Source organism: Pithys albifrons, chromosome 7 (genome assembly GCF_047495875.1).
Source record: "Pithys albifrons albifrons isolate INPA30051 chromosome 7, PitAlb_v1, whole genome shotgun sequence".
NCBI classification, from domain to species: Eukaryota; Metazoa; Chordata; class Aves; order Passeriformes; family Thamnophilidae; genus Pithys; species Pithys albifrons.
In genome coordinates, this window is record NC_092464.1 from 30,136,984 (window position 1) to 30,158,294 (window position 21,311).

Genomic DNA, 21,311 nt, shown 5'->3' on the forward strand with positions numbered 1-21,311 from the left:
CTCTCCCGTTCCTCCCCCCCCCGAGAGGTGCCGCGAGTGGTGGGGGCGGGCGGAGGCGCCCGTGTGTCAATGTGTCCGTCCTTCACTCCTCCATTGTCTGCCGGAGCTGCCGCCGCTGCCGCCGCGCCCGCCGCCCTCCCCGCCCCGGACCGCGCAACCACCCGACAGGTGCGGCTGGGACGGGGAGAGCGCCGGGCGGGAGCCGCGACGGAGCCCTTTGGGTCGCTGCCCGGGCGGCCGCGCTGGGGCGGCCGGGCGGGCGCGACGGCCATGGCGGGGCAGGGCAGGGCAGGGCGGGCGGCGCAGCCCCCGGGCCGAGGCAGCCCCGCGGGGTGGGAAGCGCCGCCGGCCGCGGGTGTGCGGGGCCCGCCCGCTCCTCCATCCGTGATACTGCTTCTCTGCCTTTTTGTGGCACCGGCTTCTGAGGTGGTGGTTGTTTTTTTCATTATTATCATTTCCTAAGCAGGAAAAGTGGTTTGTTCGGCTGAAGTGGCCGAGGGAAGCCGTGGTTGTGTCACGGCGTCGTGTCTCCTGCAGGAAGCGGGCGCTGATGGATCGGGAAGGGAAGTAACGAGCTCGGGCTGGTCAGAACGGTGCCTTTTGTTGGCGCCTTTCTAAAATTAAACTGTCGATGGAAAAATGGTCTTTGTTACGGATCCAACTTTCCACTACTCCAGCTGAAGCTCAGTAGGCACTGGGACTATCCTGCAGATCCCCTCCAAGGGACAGAGGCTGGGTTTAACATCCTTGATTTCTCCCTGTGTTTGTACCAGAGAGAAAAGCAGGACCCTGATACTTGGTGCTGACGTTTTACCCTCTTTTGCCCTACTCTTCAATGTATAGTTTTTGTGTCCTTTCTTTTAAGGAAACCGTTTTTTTCCTCTAACTGATTTTTGAAGCCATAACTTTGTCAGGAAGCTGGTTTTTTTTCTTTCCTTACTACGTGCAGGTCATCTCATGGTTATTTACATTTTGGAATTTCTCTTTCAAATACTGACCTGTTCTCGGTTTTGTCGTCTCTTAATGGCTTGACTGACTTTCAGAAATGGTGAAGCCCCATTGTTTGCTTCCTGGTTCAGGGAAGAGCATGCTCTTTGAGTACCGTGTATCTTCATAACTATTTGGGTACAAAACCAAAATGTGGTACGTTTTTATTTTAACAAAACAGCAAAATTCTTTATGTTTTCATAATTTTAAAAATCGTGGAAATACAGGAGTGTACCACCATCTAGTTTTACTTACATCAACTCGTGTAAATAAGATTGATTGTTTTGGACTTGAGATTATAACAGATTCCTGTGAGGGTTTTTTTGTGGCGGACAAAAATGCCTTGAAGGAAATACCTGCAAAGCATTGCCTAAAAGCAAATGTGCTTTTAATATGCTGATCCAGAAAAATATCCCCGTGTAGTGCTAGCAGAAGTCTGTCACTGACTCAGCCATGAAAGCTGAAATTAGGGTTTAAGTGGTCTTTTGTTGCTTCACTGCAGGGTGTAAATTTCCCCCACTGTGAACAAATTTTGTGATATTACAGTGCACTGATAATCTCTGTGGCACTATTAAATAACAAGAGCCTTCAAGCTTCCTTTCCTATTAAAAAAAACCCCAAAACCTGTTGGGCATTCAGTGTACAAAAGTATGCATATTACATTCCTTTTTTTAATGTGAAAATGTCAGTACTGTTGTCGCACCCTCGGTTGCAGAGTGAGCAGGCAAACAGTTTTTCCTTGGCTGTGTCAGTGGAGCTCACTTAGTGACTAAAGCTACAGGAGTGCTTCATCTGCAAGGGTAATAAAATACTTCTAACACTAGTTAAAAATATTTCTTGCTCTTACCTGTGAAAGTTTTCTATGTGACCTTTGATCCTGTAACATGCAGACATTTCACAATCTCCAGTTCATCCTTGCGAGATGGTGAAGTAATTCAGTGGCTTTGCCTCCATTTTATGAACATAATTTGAAGCATGGAGGCAACAAGTGATTTTTGTCAAGGCAGTGTAGAGAGTGAGTGTCAGGGCAGGGAATTGGAACATGAAAATGTAGGTTCTGTACGTTTGTGTCTTGCCCCTTAATGCATTTTCTTTTATCTGCTGTTTGTTTCACATATTTAGACTGTGGGTACGACTGTTTGGTAATTAATGATTTACGGTTTGGGTATTGCAAAGGGAGAAGGAAATGTTAACCTCACTATGACTGAGGATATTTTCTAGATTTCAAAGGATAAGTGTACCATTGTCTATTTCCTTATCAGGTGATACAGCTGATACTCGTGATTTGTGAAAGCAGGAACCAGAGGTGTCATTTTCCCCCAGTGGTTTGCTGGCTCTAGTTCATGCAGATGTGTTAGTGGGGATTTGTGATGGCTGTTGGTGTCAGTGATCATAAATGCCTGACATTTTCAGTAGTTGTCGAGAGCAAGATTCATGCAAGGAAATAACAAAGATTTGTTTAATTAAGTCACATTTGTTTTTGGTGACTGTACAAAACAGTAAGCTTTTTCTTGGGTCAAGCTGAGGGAGAAAAGACTGCCCTGTACCCCAGAGAGTGCACCATGAAACTCTCGGTCTTTGGACACAGAAGAGAGGAAAAAGGAAAAAGAAATGCTCAACTGGTTTCACTGATCTTAAGCTATTTTTTTTCAAATGACCAACCTTTGCTTGTGTCTTGGAGGCTTGCTTGAATTGTGGCTGTGCACTTTGCTGCTTTGCTGATGGTAGCAGGGGTTGTGTATCCTACAGCCTCTTTCTGTGCCTGGGCCGGGCAGGGTCAGAAACTTGGTCTGACCCACTTTGTTTTACCTAGGGGAAAATAAAATAATAGGTCAAATAAGTACTCCTATTTCTGTGACTTATTCTCCTAGCTTACATCTCACTGGTTCACAGCTAAGTTTTTGCTCAGCAAAAAGTGATGTCTTTGTGTTTACCTTTATATATGATAGGCTGTGGTGGGTTTTTTGAATGTAGATGAATTGTGTGTATGCAAAATTCCATGATTGTTACTTTCAGAACTGCTTGAAAGAGGACCCCTTTTTACTTGTTTTTGAACCTGCTACTTCGTGGTTTCCTTTGATGCCCCAAGCTCCAGTTTGTGTTTTGGGTCCTGTTCACCCTTGATGTACAGGCATGCCTGACAGACCTGTGTTATCCCCTGCCATTGTGTTTTTGCTAAGCTGAAGTGTTAGGAATATTTAGTTATTCCTATGTATAAGCCATGTCAGTTGGTTGCCAAGTGTGTTTTCATAAAATGGTTCTGTTTCCTGTTTGGCCTGGGCTATGGGAGATCTGCCAGTGGAGCTGAGCCTTGCAGACAGACTCCCATTGGGTTTTGGTCCGACTGTCTCCAATCCTTATAATTATATCCTGGCCAAAGTTAAGAGGATCTAATAGGATTATTCATTTAGATCAATTCAAGTTCATGCTAGTTCAAAGGGTTTTTATTGCTAAAACCATCCTCTGTTTTTCCTCTCAGATCTCACAAATAGTAATCAGTGGATTGGCATTGTATAATTCTGACTTCCTTAAGTACTTTAATTTTATTTTAAGTGGGGGTTTTTTCCAAGTTTTATCTGTTTTTGGATCTCAGGACAGCTACTTGATCTTTGATGTGATCTGTCAACATTGCTCAGGCGTGTTTTGTACCAGAAGGGAGACTATACAAAGACCACAAAAGAGTAACTAAAACTGGGGAGCACCTACATGTTCAAACATAGTTGGTGTATCCACAGTAGCTATTCTCAAGGTATTCCCATAGGTAAGATGCTTACTGAGACATGGATAGAGATCTTCATCTGCTACCTATTTCTTGGGGGACCTTGCAGAAAGTTGGGCTTTCTCTACACTCTGCAAAATCTGAATTATTCTTAGGTCAGACAGAGAAGTTTTGTCTAGAGATTGCTTACAGTTATTACAGACTCATGGTGGTGGACTAGCAAGATTATTGGGTTTAGTCAGCCTGTAAGAAGGATGGATTGCCTCTAGTGAAAATTAGGACTAAATACAAACAAGTCAGGCAAAGGAATTGCTAGACACAGTCAGGGACAGAGGTTGGCCAGGGATCCGGGAAGGAGGCATCTCCTGTAGTATCTTAGAGTTACACACCCTACTACAACTCCTTCAACTACCGCAGGCAGAACAATTAAATATGGCTTTGTGGTTGTGCTTCCTTGTAATAACCACTGTTTCATGTGTTTTCCTTAAATGTGCTTTCATGCAGAAAAAGAAGTCTAAGCATTCAGTGGTTTATAATTTGCAAGCTAAAGTGATCCTTTCATTTTAGGTTTTGTTTCCATAAATAAAATCCTCTAGTTCTCTAGAAATATTTTTAAGAGGGAAGATTCACTTAGTGCATTCAATTTTACATCAAATTATATATAATTTTTCTTCTGATAAGACACAGGAATGAAATCTTGGGAAAATACTGCTGAGCATGAGTAGATACAGGACTTGTAATTTATTTGCACTACCATTTCATGCATTGATCAGTAGAAAATTATAAAAACAAAGTATGTTATTTGTTTTAAATCTCAAGAAGTCAATCCTTTAGAAAGAAGAGGGGTTGGTGACTTTCTTTTCAATCTACAACCTTCTCTGTATGCACCAGTATTGACAGGAGTTTGGTTCAAGTCTTGTTGCTGGTTTTATGCCATGTCTCTGCACCTCTGAGGCCTTTTACGTGTTTTTAAGTCTCTTCTGCCTTAGGTCTCTTTTGACTGCATTGTCTTAATGTCCAATTTCCTGTGACTGAGACCTGAGGATCCCCAAACCATCAGCCAGTGCTATGGGAGCCCAATGTTGTGCTGTTGAGTACCATATTCTGCCAAGATGTGTGTGGGGTTTTTCCCCCACATTTCATGTGAAAAGAGGCCCCAGTCAGTGTGTCCCCAGAGCCACAGGAATCCTTGGCTCTGACACTGAGTTTCATCATCCTGCACATCAATCTCAGCTCCCTTCACAGAACAGGGGAGCACCTGCTGCTCCTGTGCTCAAGCACATGCGTGAGGTGTTTTGCCAAATTTTGAGTTTGGCTGTCTTGTTTTGTGGAACTTTAGTAAAAGCCTTCTTGAATTACAGAAAAGAAAGCATACTCATAATTATCTGAAGGAGCCAAGGGGAGTGCTTTATTTTGTCATTTGTTTTCTTGTTGTTAAAGTGTTTATTGGTGGAGGCTGAAATGTGCCTTTTCCTAATGTGCCTCACCATCAGTATGGCAATTTATTTGCACTGCTGTTGTGCTTCCAAGATCCTTCATGATGATCCTGGAGTGCTTGTTTAGTGACCTGTGCTGCTAAATCATCAAGGCATCCTGCTGTCAGGTCTCTCCTGTGAGGAAGTTGGTGATTCTTAAACTTTTATCCATGGGCAGTGGTACCCAGCTCCCTGAAGCCAGGTGTGTCAAACCAAAGCATTTCATGGGTAGCCTGTTTGATGCTGGGATTAGTTTAGTAGCTTCCTGCTCTCCCTAAGTTGTATTTTGTTTCCTGGATGTAGGAAGGCCTGATTCTGTCCCCATTTTCCTTTGTCCTATCAGTTTAAACAGTTGTTGATGTTTTCAGTGGGTATCAGTACTGCAAAAGAAGTGTTATGGTATGAGGAGTCAACACAAAAAAGTCTTTTGAAGCTGAGGGAGAGCAAGATGTTGATGATGGGAACAAGTCTTCCTACTGTCGGTCATGTTTCCCATTTATTATTTTCAACATACTTGTTACCTTTTTTTTTGTAAGCCCAATATAAATTTCTCAATTCCTGTTGAAAACTAGGCTTTTAGATTACTGAATAAGCTACCTTAATTTGTGTGCTTAATAGTTGGTTAATGAAGGCTCATATCAACATATTCTTCATCTGAAATATCAACTTTCTTTTTGAAGCATTTTCAAGAATAGCAAAAAAAATACCACCTATTGCAAAGCCCCCAATGGAGAGTCATGTTGAGTATCTGCTCTCTTCTCTTTTAGAATTTAAAAAAAATAATTTAGATTGGCATTTCTGCTACCTTTGCATTTTTATCCTCCATTAGCAAAGAACATATGCCAGTTTTTTCTAGTTCTTCAACTCTACAGAGCACATCAAGAGCAACATTTCAGGTGGGGTGCAGAGATGTTGGTCTGTATGACCTTTAGCAGTCTGCTCATTGACTTGGGAGAGTTTGGCTGTATCCATGATTGAACAGCTCTATATTTTGGGATTTAGCATCAGTTCACTATTTAAAATTGGAATTAATTTTTTTGTTCTCTTCATTTTATGATAGATGCAGTAGCTGTTAACAGGCTTTTGGCTGTTAAAGAACTTCTGTTCCATTTAAAAGGACAGGCAGTGTTGCACTGGAAGGTGTATGCCCCTTTTCCACTGAAAGTTCATGTATATTGTAGAATGTTTTTCTAGATCCACATTCAAGAGCCCGAGGTTAACTGACATCTCCTTCTGAGGACTCAGAGGGAGCAGCCAGGCCTTTCATTGTGGCTTCTCAGTTCAGAAAAAACAAATCCTTTAGCTGTTTCATTAGTAAAACTTTTAAATTCTTCGTATGTTGCATCCTCATGGAAGGTGAGTTGTAGAAAGCCAACATGGCTTTTACTGGCGTTCTTGCTGTCTTGTATGTATGTGTGTATGTGTGTGCGCAGACACCTACAGATACACATCCATGGAACCTTTATTGGGTTATCAGTGGAAGTAAGTTGCTGATACTGGTCTTTCCAGTGCATGAACAGCAATGCTGTAAACAAAGTAATAGATTTCCCTATTAATAGTGTCAGATATCATTGTGCCCAGCTGGTATTGAAACAGTCCAAACAACCGCAAAGTGGGAGTGCTTTCTCTGAAGGAAGCCAGGCTGTATGGCATAGTGATATTTTCTGCCCCTTAAAGAAGATACTTCAGCTATTGCAGTTAGAAATCCATAACTCCTCAGTAATGTTGGCTTCAGAAACTGGGTTGGTGTGAGTGGGTGGCTCTGGTCTGACACTGAGCCTGTTCTCACAGCGTATTTGTGGTACACTGGATTTTGAAACTTCTCAGCCAACAATGAAAATTCTGTGAATCATTTCAGAAAGACAAACAAGAAGTCTACTGAATCAACTATAGAACTGAATAATATACCAATAGTAATTGCTCTAGAGTTAATTTTGGGTGGGTAACTAAACTCTTAACTCTGCCTAAGATGTTTATAAGGATCACTGAGCTATAGACTTTCACACAGATGGCCAATCTGCAGGTGTGAAGTTTGATCTGGTTTAGATATTTTAAAAAGTGCCTAAAACTGAAGCTGTGAAGCTCTTCACCCATCTCACTCTCACACGGGCAAGAGGAGTGTTTTAGATAAGCTGTTTTCTGGAAATGTTTGTTTTTTCTTATGGTGAAAAGAGACAAAGATTGCAGGGTCAGAGTGAGGTGTCTGTTTTCATTAATTTTTAAAGTTAGGTCAAATGCACCCCATTTTTGGGTTCTGACAGTTGGCTGTTTGGTTGAGAAAAGGTGGATATGGGTTTTGGCTTAGCTGATTGCCTTCTAAAATGATGGACAGTGAAACAGGTAGTGATCCTCACACCAAACAGTATCATTTAAATTATTGGGTTGTGCATTGAACTGAGCTGACTGAGCTGCCCATGCTTCCATTGCCAGTGTGTGGGCAGAAAGCGCTGCAGTGTGTTCAGCCCTGCTCACTGGTGGGATTTGCTGCCTCAGTGATGGAGTGGGGTAAAATATACCTTCTTTGGTCTACATCTGGGTAAAACAGATGTCTCACTAACTTCTATTTTGTATGCTGTTAGGAGATGACGCTAGTACTGGAAAATAGATACAAATTATTGACTCAACCGGCTTGTTACTCTGTATTTTTTTTTTCTAGCTCCTGTCGTTTACATTGCTACTTTATTTGACTTCCTTTCAGAGCAGTTTTTCTTAATTCTGAGGTTCTGGCCACCTGTGTACATAAATGTATTTTTGAAAATTGAGTTTTCATCCAGTTACAGTTATTATCAAAATTGTTTATAACTTTTTGAGAACAAAACTATTGAGATGTATTCATAATAGCCATTGCTTGCAATGCTCTCTTTATAGATAGACTGTGAATTCTTTGGGTTTAGTTTGGTGGAATTCAAAGTCTACTGAGTCTGGATTAGCAACAAAGACATATTCTTGGCATATTCTTGAGTTTGTGTTTATATTTTAAATGTTGTACTTAATGTCAGTTACGGAAGAAGAATAAGAAAAGCAAAGTTGAACTGTCAAAATTGAGAGAGGATGTGGTGCTTTGAGCACTTCCATGACTGTGTCTGTGCAAGGTATTACAAAATAAGCGAAGCATGATTGCCTAGCATTTGAGTTTTTGGTTACCAAACCAAGACTGATCTACCAGTTCTTTTATGTGAATAGTGTCAGGATCCAATACTCTCTCTGACCAGCATATTTTACGTATTCCACATGTGGAGGATGTGATGTTTAATATCTAATTTCCTCACATGGGAGATAGTTGATATTACGTGGGATTTAGTACAGTAATACGGATTATACTGGGAACATAATACAGTTGTAAATGCCCATAACAAAGTAAAGCATTGCAGTGCACAGTTCAATCACAATACCAATGGGGTTGGTATTAGCAGTCTCTACAGTATGCTCACTGGGCACGGTGCTGGGCATCCCCAGTCACTGGGAAAAAATATTGATGGGCTGAATTGCAATATTCTGTACAAACTGGCTCAAAGCTTTTTACTTTCATCACTGAAGATAACTAGTTTGAATGTTTTCCCTCATCTTAGAAGAAGCAACCTAAAGGCCTTCTACAAAATTAGTAGTGGCCCAGGACAGTCCTCTTGGGATTTTTGTTTACTTCTGCTCTTCACCTGGCCTTACTCAGTTGCCACCCAGCTCTGAGTGCTGTTATCATAATACTCCTAGGTGGAGTATACTGTGATGGGTGAGTAAAGCTTGTCTTGTGTTTTTGTGAATTTAAGAGAGAGTCTCCTCATACCAACGCTCAGCTTACTGGGAGAAACTGGCCTTTGGTCTGGAGTCTCATCTATGAAAGTGGCCTGCAGTGCTGAGAGGTGTAAAAAGGAAAACAGAAAATGAGTAGGGAGGAGAATGTGGTGGTATAAAAATAGACATGAGAGTGGCTACATTTCTATCTTTCATGCCCTTGTGAAACTCACAGCAATTTTCAAGCTTAGAAAGTTTTATCATCCCTGTATTTAATAGCCCTTGATAGACTCTTCTCCACAAATTAATTAAAGAGCTTCCAGGCTTCTATGTAGATTGAAGAAATGCCTTTTTGAAATAAGCCTGAGAATGCTGCTATGGGAGCTGTCAAGCAGTGGGTAGGATAGCAAGTGTGTGCCCTCTCTCTGTGTGCTCGGTCTGTAATAGTTATTTTTCTGACTCACCTAGAAAACTAGTTGATTGTGTAGGCACACCATGCCTTACACTGTTAGGTGGGCTTTGTTTCTTTTTTTTCCCAACACCTAACTTGGATATGAATCAGTATCTATTGCCATAGAATTATCTTAACTTGATCTGAGAGGAATTGTACCCACCACTGCCTAGAAAATAACTGCATGTTGAAGCAGTTTGAGCATTGTCTGCTTTTATTCCTTGCTCCTGGAATTTTTCACCAAAACTAGTGTGTTCTGTCAGAATGTTCAGTCTGCCCTGAGGAGGAAGAAGCACCCACAGGGAACATGGGACTGCTTTTGGGATGCAGAGTAGTACAAGTCAGTTATGGACTCCTTTTTTGTGCAGGCGAATGCTGCTAACAGCATAATTGGTGTTCACAGCTGTGGTTGGAATGCTTGACATGGTGCAAAGGGTTGTGTGTTTCCACTGCTGGCCCTTTGTGCCATCTCTTCATGCGCCAGAAGGATCAGAATTGAGGTGTATGGAGGCTGATTGACTTTCCCGCAGGTAAAAAACTGTGTGTTACCTTGGAGAACTCCTTGCCCCATGCTTTGAAGAATAATTAGGGAACTCTAAATTGAAACTTGCTTTAGTGCTTACAGCAGTTCTATTAACGCCAAGGCCTTCACCACTTGCAGTGTGTAGGAGGTGCTGGCTATTAATACATCCCTCCTCCAATTACTGTATTTAGTTCATGAAATAATAAACTGTTACCAGCTGGGAGACATTGCTTTATGGAGAATGCATAGATTGTATTTATTTATTTTTAATTTTTAAGCTTAGCCCTCATAATTTTTAAGGCAGTTTTGAGTTTTCAGGTGCTGCAGTGCTGTGTCCTCCTGCTCTTCCTGCACTGTCCTTTATTACTGAACTGTTCTTGTATTGTCTTTTATCTGATGGCATTCATTGCTGGGAATGAAGCCTCTCTGGTAATTTTTTGAACATGTTTTCTTTCAAATACTTGTGTTTAGTGGTTTATTGGAGGTCTGGTTTGAGGGGACCCTATAAAGTAACTCCATTAATGATTTTTCACAAGTGTACTATGAACAGTGACTAATACAGTTTTCTCTGCTAAATGTTAATGAAGGCTTGAGCTAAGTTGCAGTACCTTTTTAATTGTGTTTTTTGCAGAATTTCAGCTATACTATTTTTCCTATAGCAAAATCATCTCTACAGCAATTTCTGAAACGATAATTTTTTTCAGGATAAACAAGACATCCAATATACCTTTGAATTCAAGAATCCTGTTCTAACATTTATACAGTCCTTTGAAAGTGGTGTCTTGTACAATATAAAAACCTTGTTAGCTTTGGAAGAGTATTGTCTTCCTCTTTTTTTCTCAGTTCACCTGACCCGGATCTCTGCCAATCCTTTTTATCCCCTTCTTTTTCTGAGAGGTTTCTCCGTTGGCAAGGTATGCAAGCTTGGAGTTGGATGACTAGCCATCACCTTAAAATGAATGTTAATTGGATATGAATTGATCTGTAGCAATACAGCATCTCCATTATCTCAGCTTACTCCAGTTAAAAGCACAGCACCTAAGAGAGCTCTCAGCAGCAAGAAAAGCTCCTGGTAATATCTTGTCCTTGAAGAATTACATCTAATTCCTCCCCTTCAGCTGCTGAAAGCTTGTCACTGAAAGAACATTTTCTGTGTCAGGCTGAGTATATGATTATTTTCTTGACTTGTATATCTACCTGTCAATTACTGAGATTTTTTTTTTCTTTCACTGACTGTGCCATGACTTACACATTTTTCATATGGATGCCAATTACAAGACAGAGAAGTTCTTTGTGCTTCAGTTTACAGCTCTCTTGACATTGTGAAGTGCATCTGGAGTGCTTCAGTAGTGTTATTCATATGAGCCACTTTGGTAGAAATTTTTGGTTAGTGACCTAAGAAATACCCAGTCTCCTGAAATAGGTGGAGTGAGATGGATCTCTAATGCAGTGTATGATTGTACATTCATTGATGGCAGTGGGAAGTGGGGATTTTTTGCTATTTTTGTGTTGGACATCAAAAACTGTTGACATTTTGGTCTGTGTTTTTGCCATTGCCACCTGTCAAAAGATTTATCCTTTTCCTGCCAAGTTCTAGGGAACAAAAGCTTATACAGTGAAAGTTTCATCCTTGAAGACAGACTGCATAAACAAAAGTTACTTGAGTCTCTCCTATTGGTTTGACAGCCTTGGGAGGAGAGCTGATGGTGGGGGGAGCAAGGTGAAAGAGAGAGTGAGCAAGAGTGACCAGCAGGGTCTGGGATGGAGGCTTCATTCCTCCCCCCCCAGGCAGATGTCTCCAGGAGGCTCAATGGGAAGGGTGAGAGAGCTCATGCTCTTGGCGTTGGTAGTTCTTTCCCCAAAAAGACAGCAGGGATGCCTGCTCTCTGCCAATGCTTAGAAGATGTAGCTCCTGCCTTTGGGAGGGTATCCTGAGTTGGTAAAACAACCTTATGTGAGTAACTCTTTGGTGACTGGGGTGCTTACACGTTTGGGCTTGGTGCTTTAGTCCCCCTCCTTCTCTCTCCCTTCCCTTTGGGTTCTTGTTATTCAGTCAGTCTTGTTAATAAAGATACTGTGTTTTCTGAACTCTCTGCAGTGCTCAGCCTCATTTTTCCAGCAACTGTAGAACCCACCCTATTACAGTTTTTTAAGAAACATCTTCCTATGCATCCCAGTTTAGGAGTTAGGGGATGTGATTTATGGTGCAAACTTTGTGAGTCTGTCTTCTCATTCTTTTCTCGGCTTAGAGTCATGGAATTGTTTAGGTTGGAAAATACCTGCACGATCATTGAGTCCAACCATTAACCCAGCACAGCCACAGCCACCACTAGACTATGTCCATAAATGCCACATCTACCCATGTTTTAAACACCTTCAGGGGTAGTGACTCCACCACTTCCCTGGGCAGCCTATTCCAATGCTTCACAACCCTTTCAGTGGAGAAATTTTTCCTAATATCCAGTTTAAACCTCCCGTGGCTTAAGATGAGGCCGTTTCCTCTTGTTGCTTGTTACTTGGAAGAAGAGACCAGGTTCTGCCCCTCTACCACCTCTTCTTTTAAGGTATCTGCAAAGAGCAGTAAGGTCTTCCTTGCTCTCCTTTTCTCCAGGTTAACTACTCACAGCCTGTGTGCACAATTCTTGGTGGAGAATCTTGCATGAGCACCAGTTTTTATTTTTTATCTAATGTGTGGTAAGTTTCATTCTCTTCAGGTATTTGTTTGTACTTGCTGCAGAATGAAACCAATTCTGCTTGTTTCGTGTCTTTTTCTCTCTCCCACTAGACATACTAGTAAAGGACTAGTACTTTTATTGGAGTAGATGCTTCTTATTGTGGACAAACACTGTTCTGTGATTAAAAAAATAAACATTTGAAAAAGAATTAAGGGCCTTGAAATCTTCTAGAAAGCTCTTTTGGGAAACACAGGGCATTCAGTGTGTGTTGAAAACCTATTAGAGCACTGTCGTAAGATGATGTACATAATAGCCACTGGTGACCTGGGCATGCTTCCAAGTATGAAATCAAAGGTATTTTCAGCAATAAATATGTGGATTAGTGATATCCTTATTTCATGTAGATATTAAAACACGAGGTTGATTGTATTTGCCCTGCACATCTTTACATGACTGCCCTGCATGTTGCTGTTGAGGTCATTTGTGCAATAAAATCAGTGAGGGAATTTTAATGTAGCAAAAGCCTGGCTCCAGCTTTACTGTTCCCAGTGAATGGCACCTTAGGGATAAAGATTTTATAAACATTGTAACTGTGTCTCCAAGAGCAAAACAGCAAGATAAACCTAGCTAACCACTTCTTTTAAGAAACCACATATGTTTTCAGAAACAGAAGGGCAACAGTCAGAAAATACTGATGAAATGGCGCAAGTCAACCTGTGCAGAGAAGACCTGATGTGTATCACTAAGTCTTGCTCTTGCTGTGTCCCCCAGATATGCAATGAAGGAGAGAGGAGAGGTGGCTTCTTAACACTGCTCTGGTCCTATTCTGAGCACTTGCGACCCTGGGAAGCAGAAAATAGAGCTGTTTATTTCCTTATTTTTCAACAATATCAAAGTGAGCTTTTAGCAGGAGGTGGCAAATACTTCAACTGCTCTTCGCGTTGTGTGCTAGCCATTGTACAGCTTTGACTGTGGAAATAAAGCACTTTTTGTTCACACTGACCAGTTCTGGGAAATGTCAGGAGCCGAGCTGGATTTCGGAGCCTTGTGAGGGTGCAGAAACGGTGTTAAAACAAAAGAGGCTTCACAGCTGTCTCGGCTGCAGTGAATACTGCAGCAACCACACAGTCTGCATGACCAGTGTGCCTTGTGATTGCTCACTGCACCCATGTGTTGGGAAGTGCCTGTGGAAAAGGAGGAGCTGTGAGAGCCCCCAGAGGGACTTAGTGTCCTGATAGAAAGTGGGAAGCCTGAAGAGGATTTGGCGAGAACCAGTGACTGCATTTCAGCTGCTCTGTCTTGTCATCCCCTCACATTGCCTTTGTACTGGTAATGATTTATGAGTTTTCCACCTACAGATTTTGTTAGTTCATAATCTAACTGCCTGCTGCCTTCCCGGAGAGCAGAGACAACTGCTGGCTGTGTGCTGACATGTTTCCTCTCCAGCAGAAGTGCACGGGCAGCTCTTCCTCCATGCTGCTCAAGTTTGATAATTTGCTTTTAATGTAACTTTTTGTCTTACTGCTGTAAAAAACAGGAAAACCCTCTTTACTCTGGAACTGTAACTGTGAGAGGATGAAAATGCCCAGTAACACTGGTGGATGAAAAAGACCCAGTAAAGCATTTTAAAGTCCTTTTTGAAGTCCTGTAAAGTCATGGATACTTTGGGGGATGGGGAATTGCCCTTGTTATGTGGGTTGGAGTGTTCCCTTCATAGCAACTCTCCCTCCCCATCTATGCTTCTCTTTGATTGGACTTTGTGATGAGTGCCCCATCTTACTTGGTATCTCAGCAAGGGAAGGGATGGAAATAATTCCTGCCAAGCATCTGTTCCTGTGAAAGCTGGAGGTGCTGTGTTGGTGGTGCTTTGGCAGCTCTCCATCACCTGTCAGTCAAATGCCATCAGTGCCAGTCTCCACAGCAGCAGGGTCCTGTGGGGCACTGCTGCCAAGGGCCCCCCTCCACTGGGCCACTCACATGGTCACTGCTTGCCCCTGTGGGCTTTTGTTAGTGCTCTGTGTACATGGAGCTGTAAAATCTTGGTAGGGAGTTTAATAATAAGCTGTTGTTCTTTTTCTTACATTGTTTGGCACTAATTTCCTTCTCTCCATAACTAGGGCAGTGGAGTTTTTCTGCTGTGAAGTAACTGTTCCCAAATTCATCTGAGCATATGAATGTTTGAACAATACCAGATGATTCTGAGCTTTTGGTTAAAAGAAGTATAAAATGATACTTAGAAAAAGTGTTGCTATGCATAAAGGTTTTCAGTGTGTTTTTTTTTGTTCAATTTGTGCAATATGTTCCCAAGAACAAACGTTTCCAGTATTTTAGTTTGGTAAAAACTTAAGCCTTACCAAGGCTTTAAATAATTCAGGAGTTAATCATCATAAGAATTTCCCTGTGGTATGGATAAAAGGCTTCATTTTTCTATCTTGTTAAGCAAGTTCATACTTGAAGTTCCAAAGTAACTTTTACTTCATCTGTTGCAGGTTTTGTAAATTAATTATATTAATTAATTCTGGATTTATTAATTAAAGCTGTAAACATTTTTATTAATTGCATGAGAAGGCTTGGTCGATTAAAGCAACTGCTGTATAATATATGTCTTGATATCTACAATGGTAGACGTTCCTCAGTTTTATTTTAACTGTTTAGGGTCTTCAGCTTGTAAATGAGGAGTTACAATAGAGAAAGCTGAGCTCGTGGACTTCAGGCAGGCTTGGGAGAATGTACCAACTCAATAACTTGCATATTTTTAAAGAATGAATCTGTTTTATACAAGCCTGTTAACAAGAGTGGGTGTGAAATTTGGGAAACTTTTAAGTCATGTATTTTTTTATTTTTCTGATTAATTTTGTAGCTCAAAGTTAGCAGGCTTAGACATTTGTGGTTTGTATGAAAAATGAGCCATTTTCCACAGTCCACACTGGAGTGTAATGCCTGGTTCTGCACTCTCTCTGACATCTGCTTGAACATTGAGCAGTAAGTTGAGAGTAAAGCTTCTGTTGCTGATCCTCTCCCATCTTCTGTAGAAGCGTGGAGCCTGTGAAGGGAGTGAGCTGTGGTTTTCACACTCGTGCTCAGTTTCCTGCTGACAATTCATATGAATCCTGGAGGATGTTGGGCTGCAAGATCCAAGTTTGACTGGTGGTTTGGGGTTTATTTTGGAGGCTGTTGCCTTCCTACTGCTATCTATCCTTAAGATCTGTTCTCTGAAACCATTATGACTTCTCTAGCTGCCACTTCAAAATCTGCTGTTGGATTTAACCTGCCCAGATGTACCTTTCAAAATGGAGAATATGTGTAATAGTTCAAGGTCTTGTCATTTCAAGGTTTTACAGCTACATGAGCCCTGGTTGCACTGGCTGCACTCTGATGCCATCAGACGTGTTGTGTACAGGTTTATGTGCTGCCCCCCGAATGTACAACCATCAGCCATTACTTTTGTGCTGTTGTCAATGTGTTTGTGATTTAACAAACAACCAAAAACACCCCCAAAAACAAAACCAAACCCAAACATTTTGCATACATCCACTTCTGTAAATTCTGAGCTATCATCCAGGTTTCTGTTGTGGTAACAACAGCACTTTAAAATCTCATTTGCAGGAGCTGGTGCTGCTTGTATGATCCTGGCTTGTTGTGTAGGTCACTGGGTTGGTTTTGCACAGCCTCATGCTGCAGTTCCTTGATGAAATATCCTGGGCCAGTACTTGAGGCAGTGCCTTATAAAGCCAGACCCTCACTCGAGCAGATCAGAGCACAGTACATTTAAAGCTAAATATAGAAGAAGGCATATCCTGTCTTCCTAGTAATTAACTATTCAGGAGTCACTTCTGTTGCACTGAATGTCTAGTCATTAAATCTGCCACAAGCAGTGAGTCTTACTTTAACTGCTTTTTTAAAAATCTTTTTCCCAGCTATCTTAAAGGACATATTTTATATTCACAGGGAACAGTTAAAATTGATAGTGAAGCTTCAGGTACATGCAACTCTTCTTGCAGTTTAAAAATACACTGCATCCAAGGAAAGGAGAAGTCTGGTGCTAGAAATTTAGCATATGCATTTCTGTCTGTTATAGAAATGGGGAAAGTGTGCCAGTATGGCTGCATTGAAGACTTTCGTGTGTTTATTAAGGAAGTGGGCATTGTTGGTCCCAGCCTGATGGCGTCTGTGCTCTGGAAGAGCTGTGATAAGCAAGCAGATTAATTCTTACCTGATGTGTGGCTCACTTGATGCTTTGTTTCCAAACCTTATGGGCTCCTCCTGCCATCTCTTGAACGTTTTCGGACCTGGAGCATGGCATAAGGTGTCCAGGTCAGGCATAAAACCAAATGAGAAACAGCTGGACGAATGTTACAGATCAGTGTCTTTACAAATAACTGAAGGTCAGTAAGACAAACCAGGTAAGTATGTCAAATCCAGCCCATCACTGGCAAAAGGCTGGACTCTTGCTTATCCCTGGAGACTGCTAGATTATCTGCCTAATTAATTTGTAAAGCACCTTCTGTTCTCTGCCACCGAGACAGTTAAGGAGGGGAAGGAGCCTTTTGGGCTCTACTGTAAAGGGATGCTTGGATCCTATAGCATTTTTAAAGATTCCATGATACAGGGACTTGCCATGTATAACTCTCTTTGCAGATGAGCAAATAATTTTTCCAGAAGGCTGTTTAGTGACACAGTTGTTTCAGAATGCTCCTTAGTTTGTTCCAACAGCAGCTTTAAATCTCAGTGATAAATCTGAACTTGTCAGTTTAGCTTCTTGTGTCTTTTGTGTTTTTATGACTTGCACGAAGCAAACCCAGCCTTGACTCTGAAGTTTACTGGCTATTTCCAATGCCTTTGTGCAGTTTTTGACTGTGGATAAGTGATAAACCTACACTAGAAAGCAGTGGTTTGCCAAGTTAAACATTTGAAATGCTGTAGAAATGGCTAGCTAGGAATGCTTCAGTGGAGGGGGTAGTCTGGCAAATGGTAACACATTGTACAGCTGGAGCACTGTTAACAGAGTTAAATGAATTTTGAGGGGAAGAGAAAGCATTACTTGGGTAGTAAGGTGATTGATGGCATCTTTCTAGCTATGGAGCTTGAATTTCTTTCCATTCATGATAGGAAGAAATGTTGGCAAATGTATGTACTTCTAAACTGGACCTGTGGAGTCTACAATGAAGAATTAGCAATAATATGGATGTTGTTAAAACTGAAATTATTAGAACATGTTCAAAGTCTTGAAGGGAAGGCTTAATTTTGGACAAGCAAATCATACATAACAGTGTCGTAATGACACGCAGCATATGAAATAGGTGGCCTCTGAGTCTCAGGGCTGGCCTTTGCTGTTGACAAACAGGGGGATGACCCATGATGATTTCTGTGTGCTGCAAAGCTTCCTTTTGTTTGCTGCTGTTTGCATTCAACTCTCGGTATAGCAGCTCATTGCAGAAGCCGTGTCTGTGTGATTAAACTGATTATATCTGAAGCTGAGAAATAGTGTTGTTTAGATAAAATGGCATCAATATATTATCACTTCCCAAAATTTTTGACATTGTGTGTTGAGATTTGATGGTTAAAACACTGTCATTGTGGTTAGATCACAAAGTCATGTCTGTAGCAGAACAGTGTGTAGCCCGGGGATTCATCTGCCTGCTGAACATGCCAGAGGGGTGTTCACAGAGACCTGTGCTGTGAAGAGCCCCACCAGACGGTCCTCAGGCCTCTGCCCTGGTGACTTCTGTGCCCCCAGCACCCCCATGAGCTGGGTGGACAGTGGTACTGCCCCAGGAATAAGAGCAGAGGCTCCATCACCTTCCTGCCAAGAGCCAGGTTTTGGGGGAAGTCATAGTCATTCTTGGATTGTAGTGCTCTTCATCTTTAAGATAATGTGAATTACTCTTTCAATATGCATCAAGAACTCTCTTGCCCTTTTATATGTTAGGATTTTACTGCAATGAGTGTCTTTTGCCTTTAGATTAAACTGTTGTCTGTAAATGCCAGAATAAAAATATTTTTTTCCTTTTTTTCTTTCTCCAGAAATTTTATGAATAAGAATCAGAAGCCAGTGCTAACAGGCCAGCGGTTCAAAACTAGGAAGAGGGGTAGGTTACATTTCTTACTTCATTTTTTTCTTTGATAAAATGGCTATAAACAGGGCAGGTAGAGTAGATTAAGGTTTTTATCCCCTTCTATTCAGCCATGTTAAGACTGCAATTGCTGTTTTTAACTTAACTCTATGAATTTTATTATTTTCACTGTATATCTTAGAACTTCATTTAAAATTTGTTTTTATTAGCTATGAAATCTTCAGTTAATAATTGAATTCTGAGTTTACAGTATATTTACATATGAGGATGAAAACTTACTAACTGTTCATTTTTGCATGTTTCTTAAAGTGTTCAATTAAAGCAAAATATGACCTTTAATTAAAGATTTTGTAAAGAAAATTATCTCACTTTTTTTGTTTTGATTTTTGTTTTGATTTCATTGACTCAAATCAATGCTATGTTTATAAAGGAACCTTTCATATTTAGAAAGGAATTGTCTCACCTTCCTTCTCTATGACATGGTCAGATGATCTCATTGGCCCTGCTTTGTGGAACAACGGAAGTCAGAAAGCTCCTTTTTCACAAATACTTCTTTCTCCTGTGTTACTGTAGTCTTTTTTTATTGTTAAAATAAAACAATTACCATTGTGCGAGTCCCATTTTACTCATTGTGATACTGATTTTCTGTAAAGATGACCAACACCCTTTCCTTATGTACTGTAAGCATCAATTTTTAACAAAAGCTGAGTGGGGCTAATTATACTGGTTATGCAGGTATTCTGTACAGTGGATTCTGTAACATGTTTGCTGATACTGAGAGTTCATTTGTCATATTTTTGGTGGCTGAGATAAATGCCCAACAGTTTGAGGCAGAGAGCAAAATTATATGAAATAAATTATCTTACCACCACCACCAAAACAAAAAGTCTGGTCTGTGAAAAGAAAGCTCAGACTTTTTGCTGTGCAATAGCAGATTATGATTATTTCAGCAGACAGATGGGTTTCCTGCATGACATGAAATAGACTTTTTCCATCTTGACTTTTCTGCTTCTGATCAAGAGCTAACACCTTGTTTTAATGTCTTATGACTGAAAATATAAAAAGGAGCATTTTTCTTAGTTGGGATGAGAGAAAGAGAAAGAGGCTTTTTTGGTAACCTTTCTCAGAAAATTGCAAATCCTCTCACGAGTCTAAACAGATGAGTGAGTGAGTGTCTTGAGATCTAGGAGGATCACAAAGCTAGGATGAGAATTAAAAAATAATTTGGTTTCAGTCATGTTAAAGGGCAGTACCAGCTTTCTCTCGTCTTTCCTCCCTTGCAGCCAGCCCTTCTTCAGTTTATTTGACTGGTGCAGTCTCTTAAATGCAAAGTGTATTTTCTATCATGCACACAGAATGTAGTATAACTAATTAAAAAACTAGTGTTGTTTGTTATTAAGTATCACAATGCTCCAGTTAATTATTGGGATTAACTTTCCATCAGCATGGTCCAGAGCATTGTGCAGTGGGAGCTGTACCCTGCAGTAACTGGCAACCATATAGACACAGCCAGAGGGGTGGAACTAACAATCCCTGAAGAAATAAGTCTGTCAGACCACCAGTGAAAGCAATGAGACAGGCTCACTTCTGCATTGATCCTATGTGGTTTCCAGTCAAGGTCACTCAGTTATAACTGGCACATGTGTTATTTGATAAAATTGTCTCAGAAAGCATTCTCTTTCTCATGCAAACTTTCAGCCTGTGTTTTGCACTGTGGCATAATGGTTCCTAACTCAGATTTGGCCTTTGACTCCAAGCAGTAATTAGACTAATTACACTAAATAAAGAGATTTGATTTGTGTTTCAGTGCCTATTGTTGGATTTCTGTTACAGTGTTTGGGAGTGTTACCAGATAACTCATTGACTACATGGAAGAAGCAAAAGATGTGTTTGGGAGTCTGAAAGATCGCGTGGTGGGGTTTTGGTTTCTTTTGTGAGAGAGGTTACTTAAGTGGAGTTGTGGATATTAAATGGCTTTAATATAGAAATTTTAACATGGAAACATTAGTTTTTGTGCTCAAAGCATAAAATCTCTTCTTCAAACATGGGGGGATTATGGTTATGCCTTAACATTTGAATATCCTGCTTAGAACATGGTAGATAGTTGTTTCTTTCTAGAAGCAGAGGGCTTGAGGAAGAGAAATTACTCCCAAATACCTTTATTCCCCTCTCTTTGCATATAGTATCACAGCAGTGTAACAGACTATTATGTCTTGGACTTAGAGTAGGGTTTTTTTATTATGACTTTCAGTTTATCAAGGAGTCCTGAGATGTCACCCAGGTAGGACAGAGTGCAGTGGCTTTGGCTTGACCATGGCATTTCAGGTGTCAAAGTCTATCCTGTTGTGTGTAGCAAGAAGGCAGGCAGGTAGTGGGGTCTGAAATGTGACAACTCTGGGGACAGAAAGCTGGGTGAGAGATGACTTGTTTTTACCAGTTGACTCGTGCCCCATGATACTCCTTTTTCCCTTTTGTAGCTCCCTGGAATGCTGCCATGTGGGGAGACAGCAAGGAGTGACACTGCAGTCAGGCATCTAATAAAATTAGTTCCTATATGAACTCTTACCACTGGTCAGCTAACTGCAACTAATCTGATTGAGAACAACTTCTGAGCTTTCAGAGGGAAAAAAAACCCAGAATACAATGGTTTTTTTCTTTAACATTTGAAAATGTGCTTA

General features: G+C 41.0%; 1 protein-coding gene across 2 annotated transcripts in view; it reads left to right on the top strand.

The window, feature by feature from the left end:
- Nucleotides 1-21,311, top strand: part of BZW2 (basic leucine zipper and W2 domains 2) — a 55,818-nt gene that overhangs the window by 294 nt on the left and 34,213 nt on the right. Inside the window, exons 1-2 of one of the 2 annotated variants that reach the window (XM_071560846.1) lie at nucleotides 31-168; nucleotides 18,584-18,648. In XM_071560846.1, the coding sequence (XP_071416947.1) occupies nucleotides 18,591-18,648 (58 nt within the window). In that variant the 5' untranslated portion in view covers nucleotides 31-168; nucleotides 18,584-18,590. Of the gene's footprint in view, nucleotides 1-30; nucleotides 169-18,583; nucleotides 18,649-21,311 lie in introns of those variants that run through there. The other variant, XM_071560844.1, reaches the window with a different exon arrangement.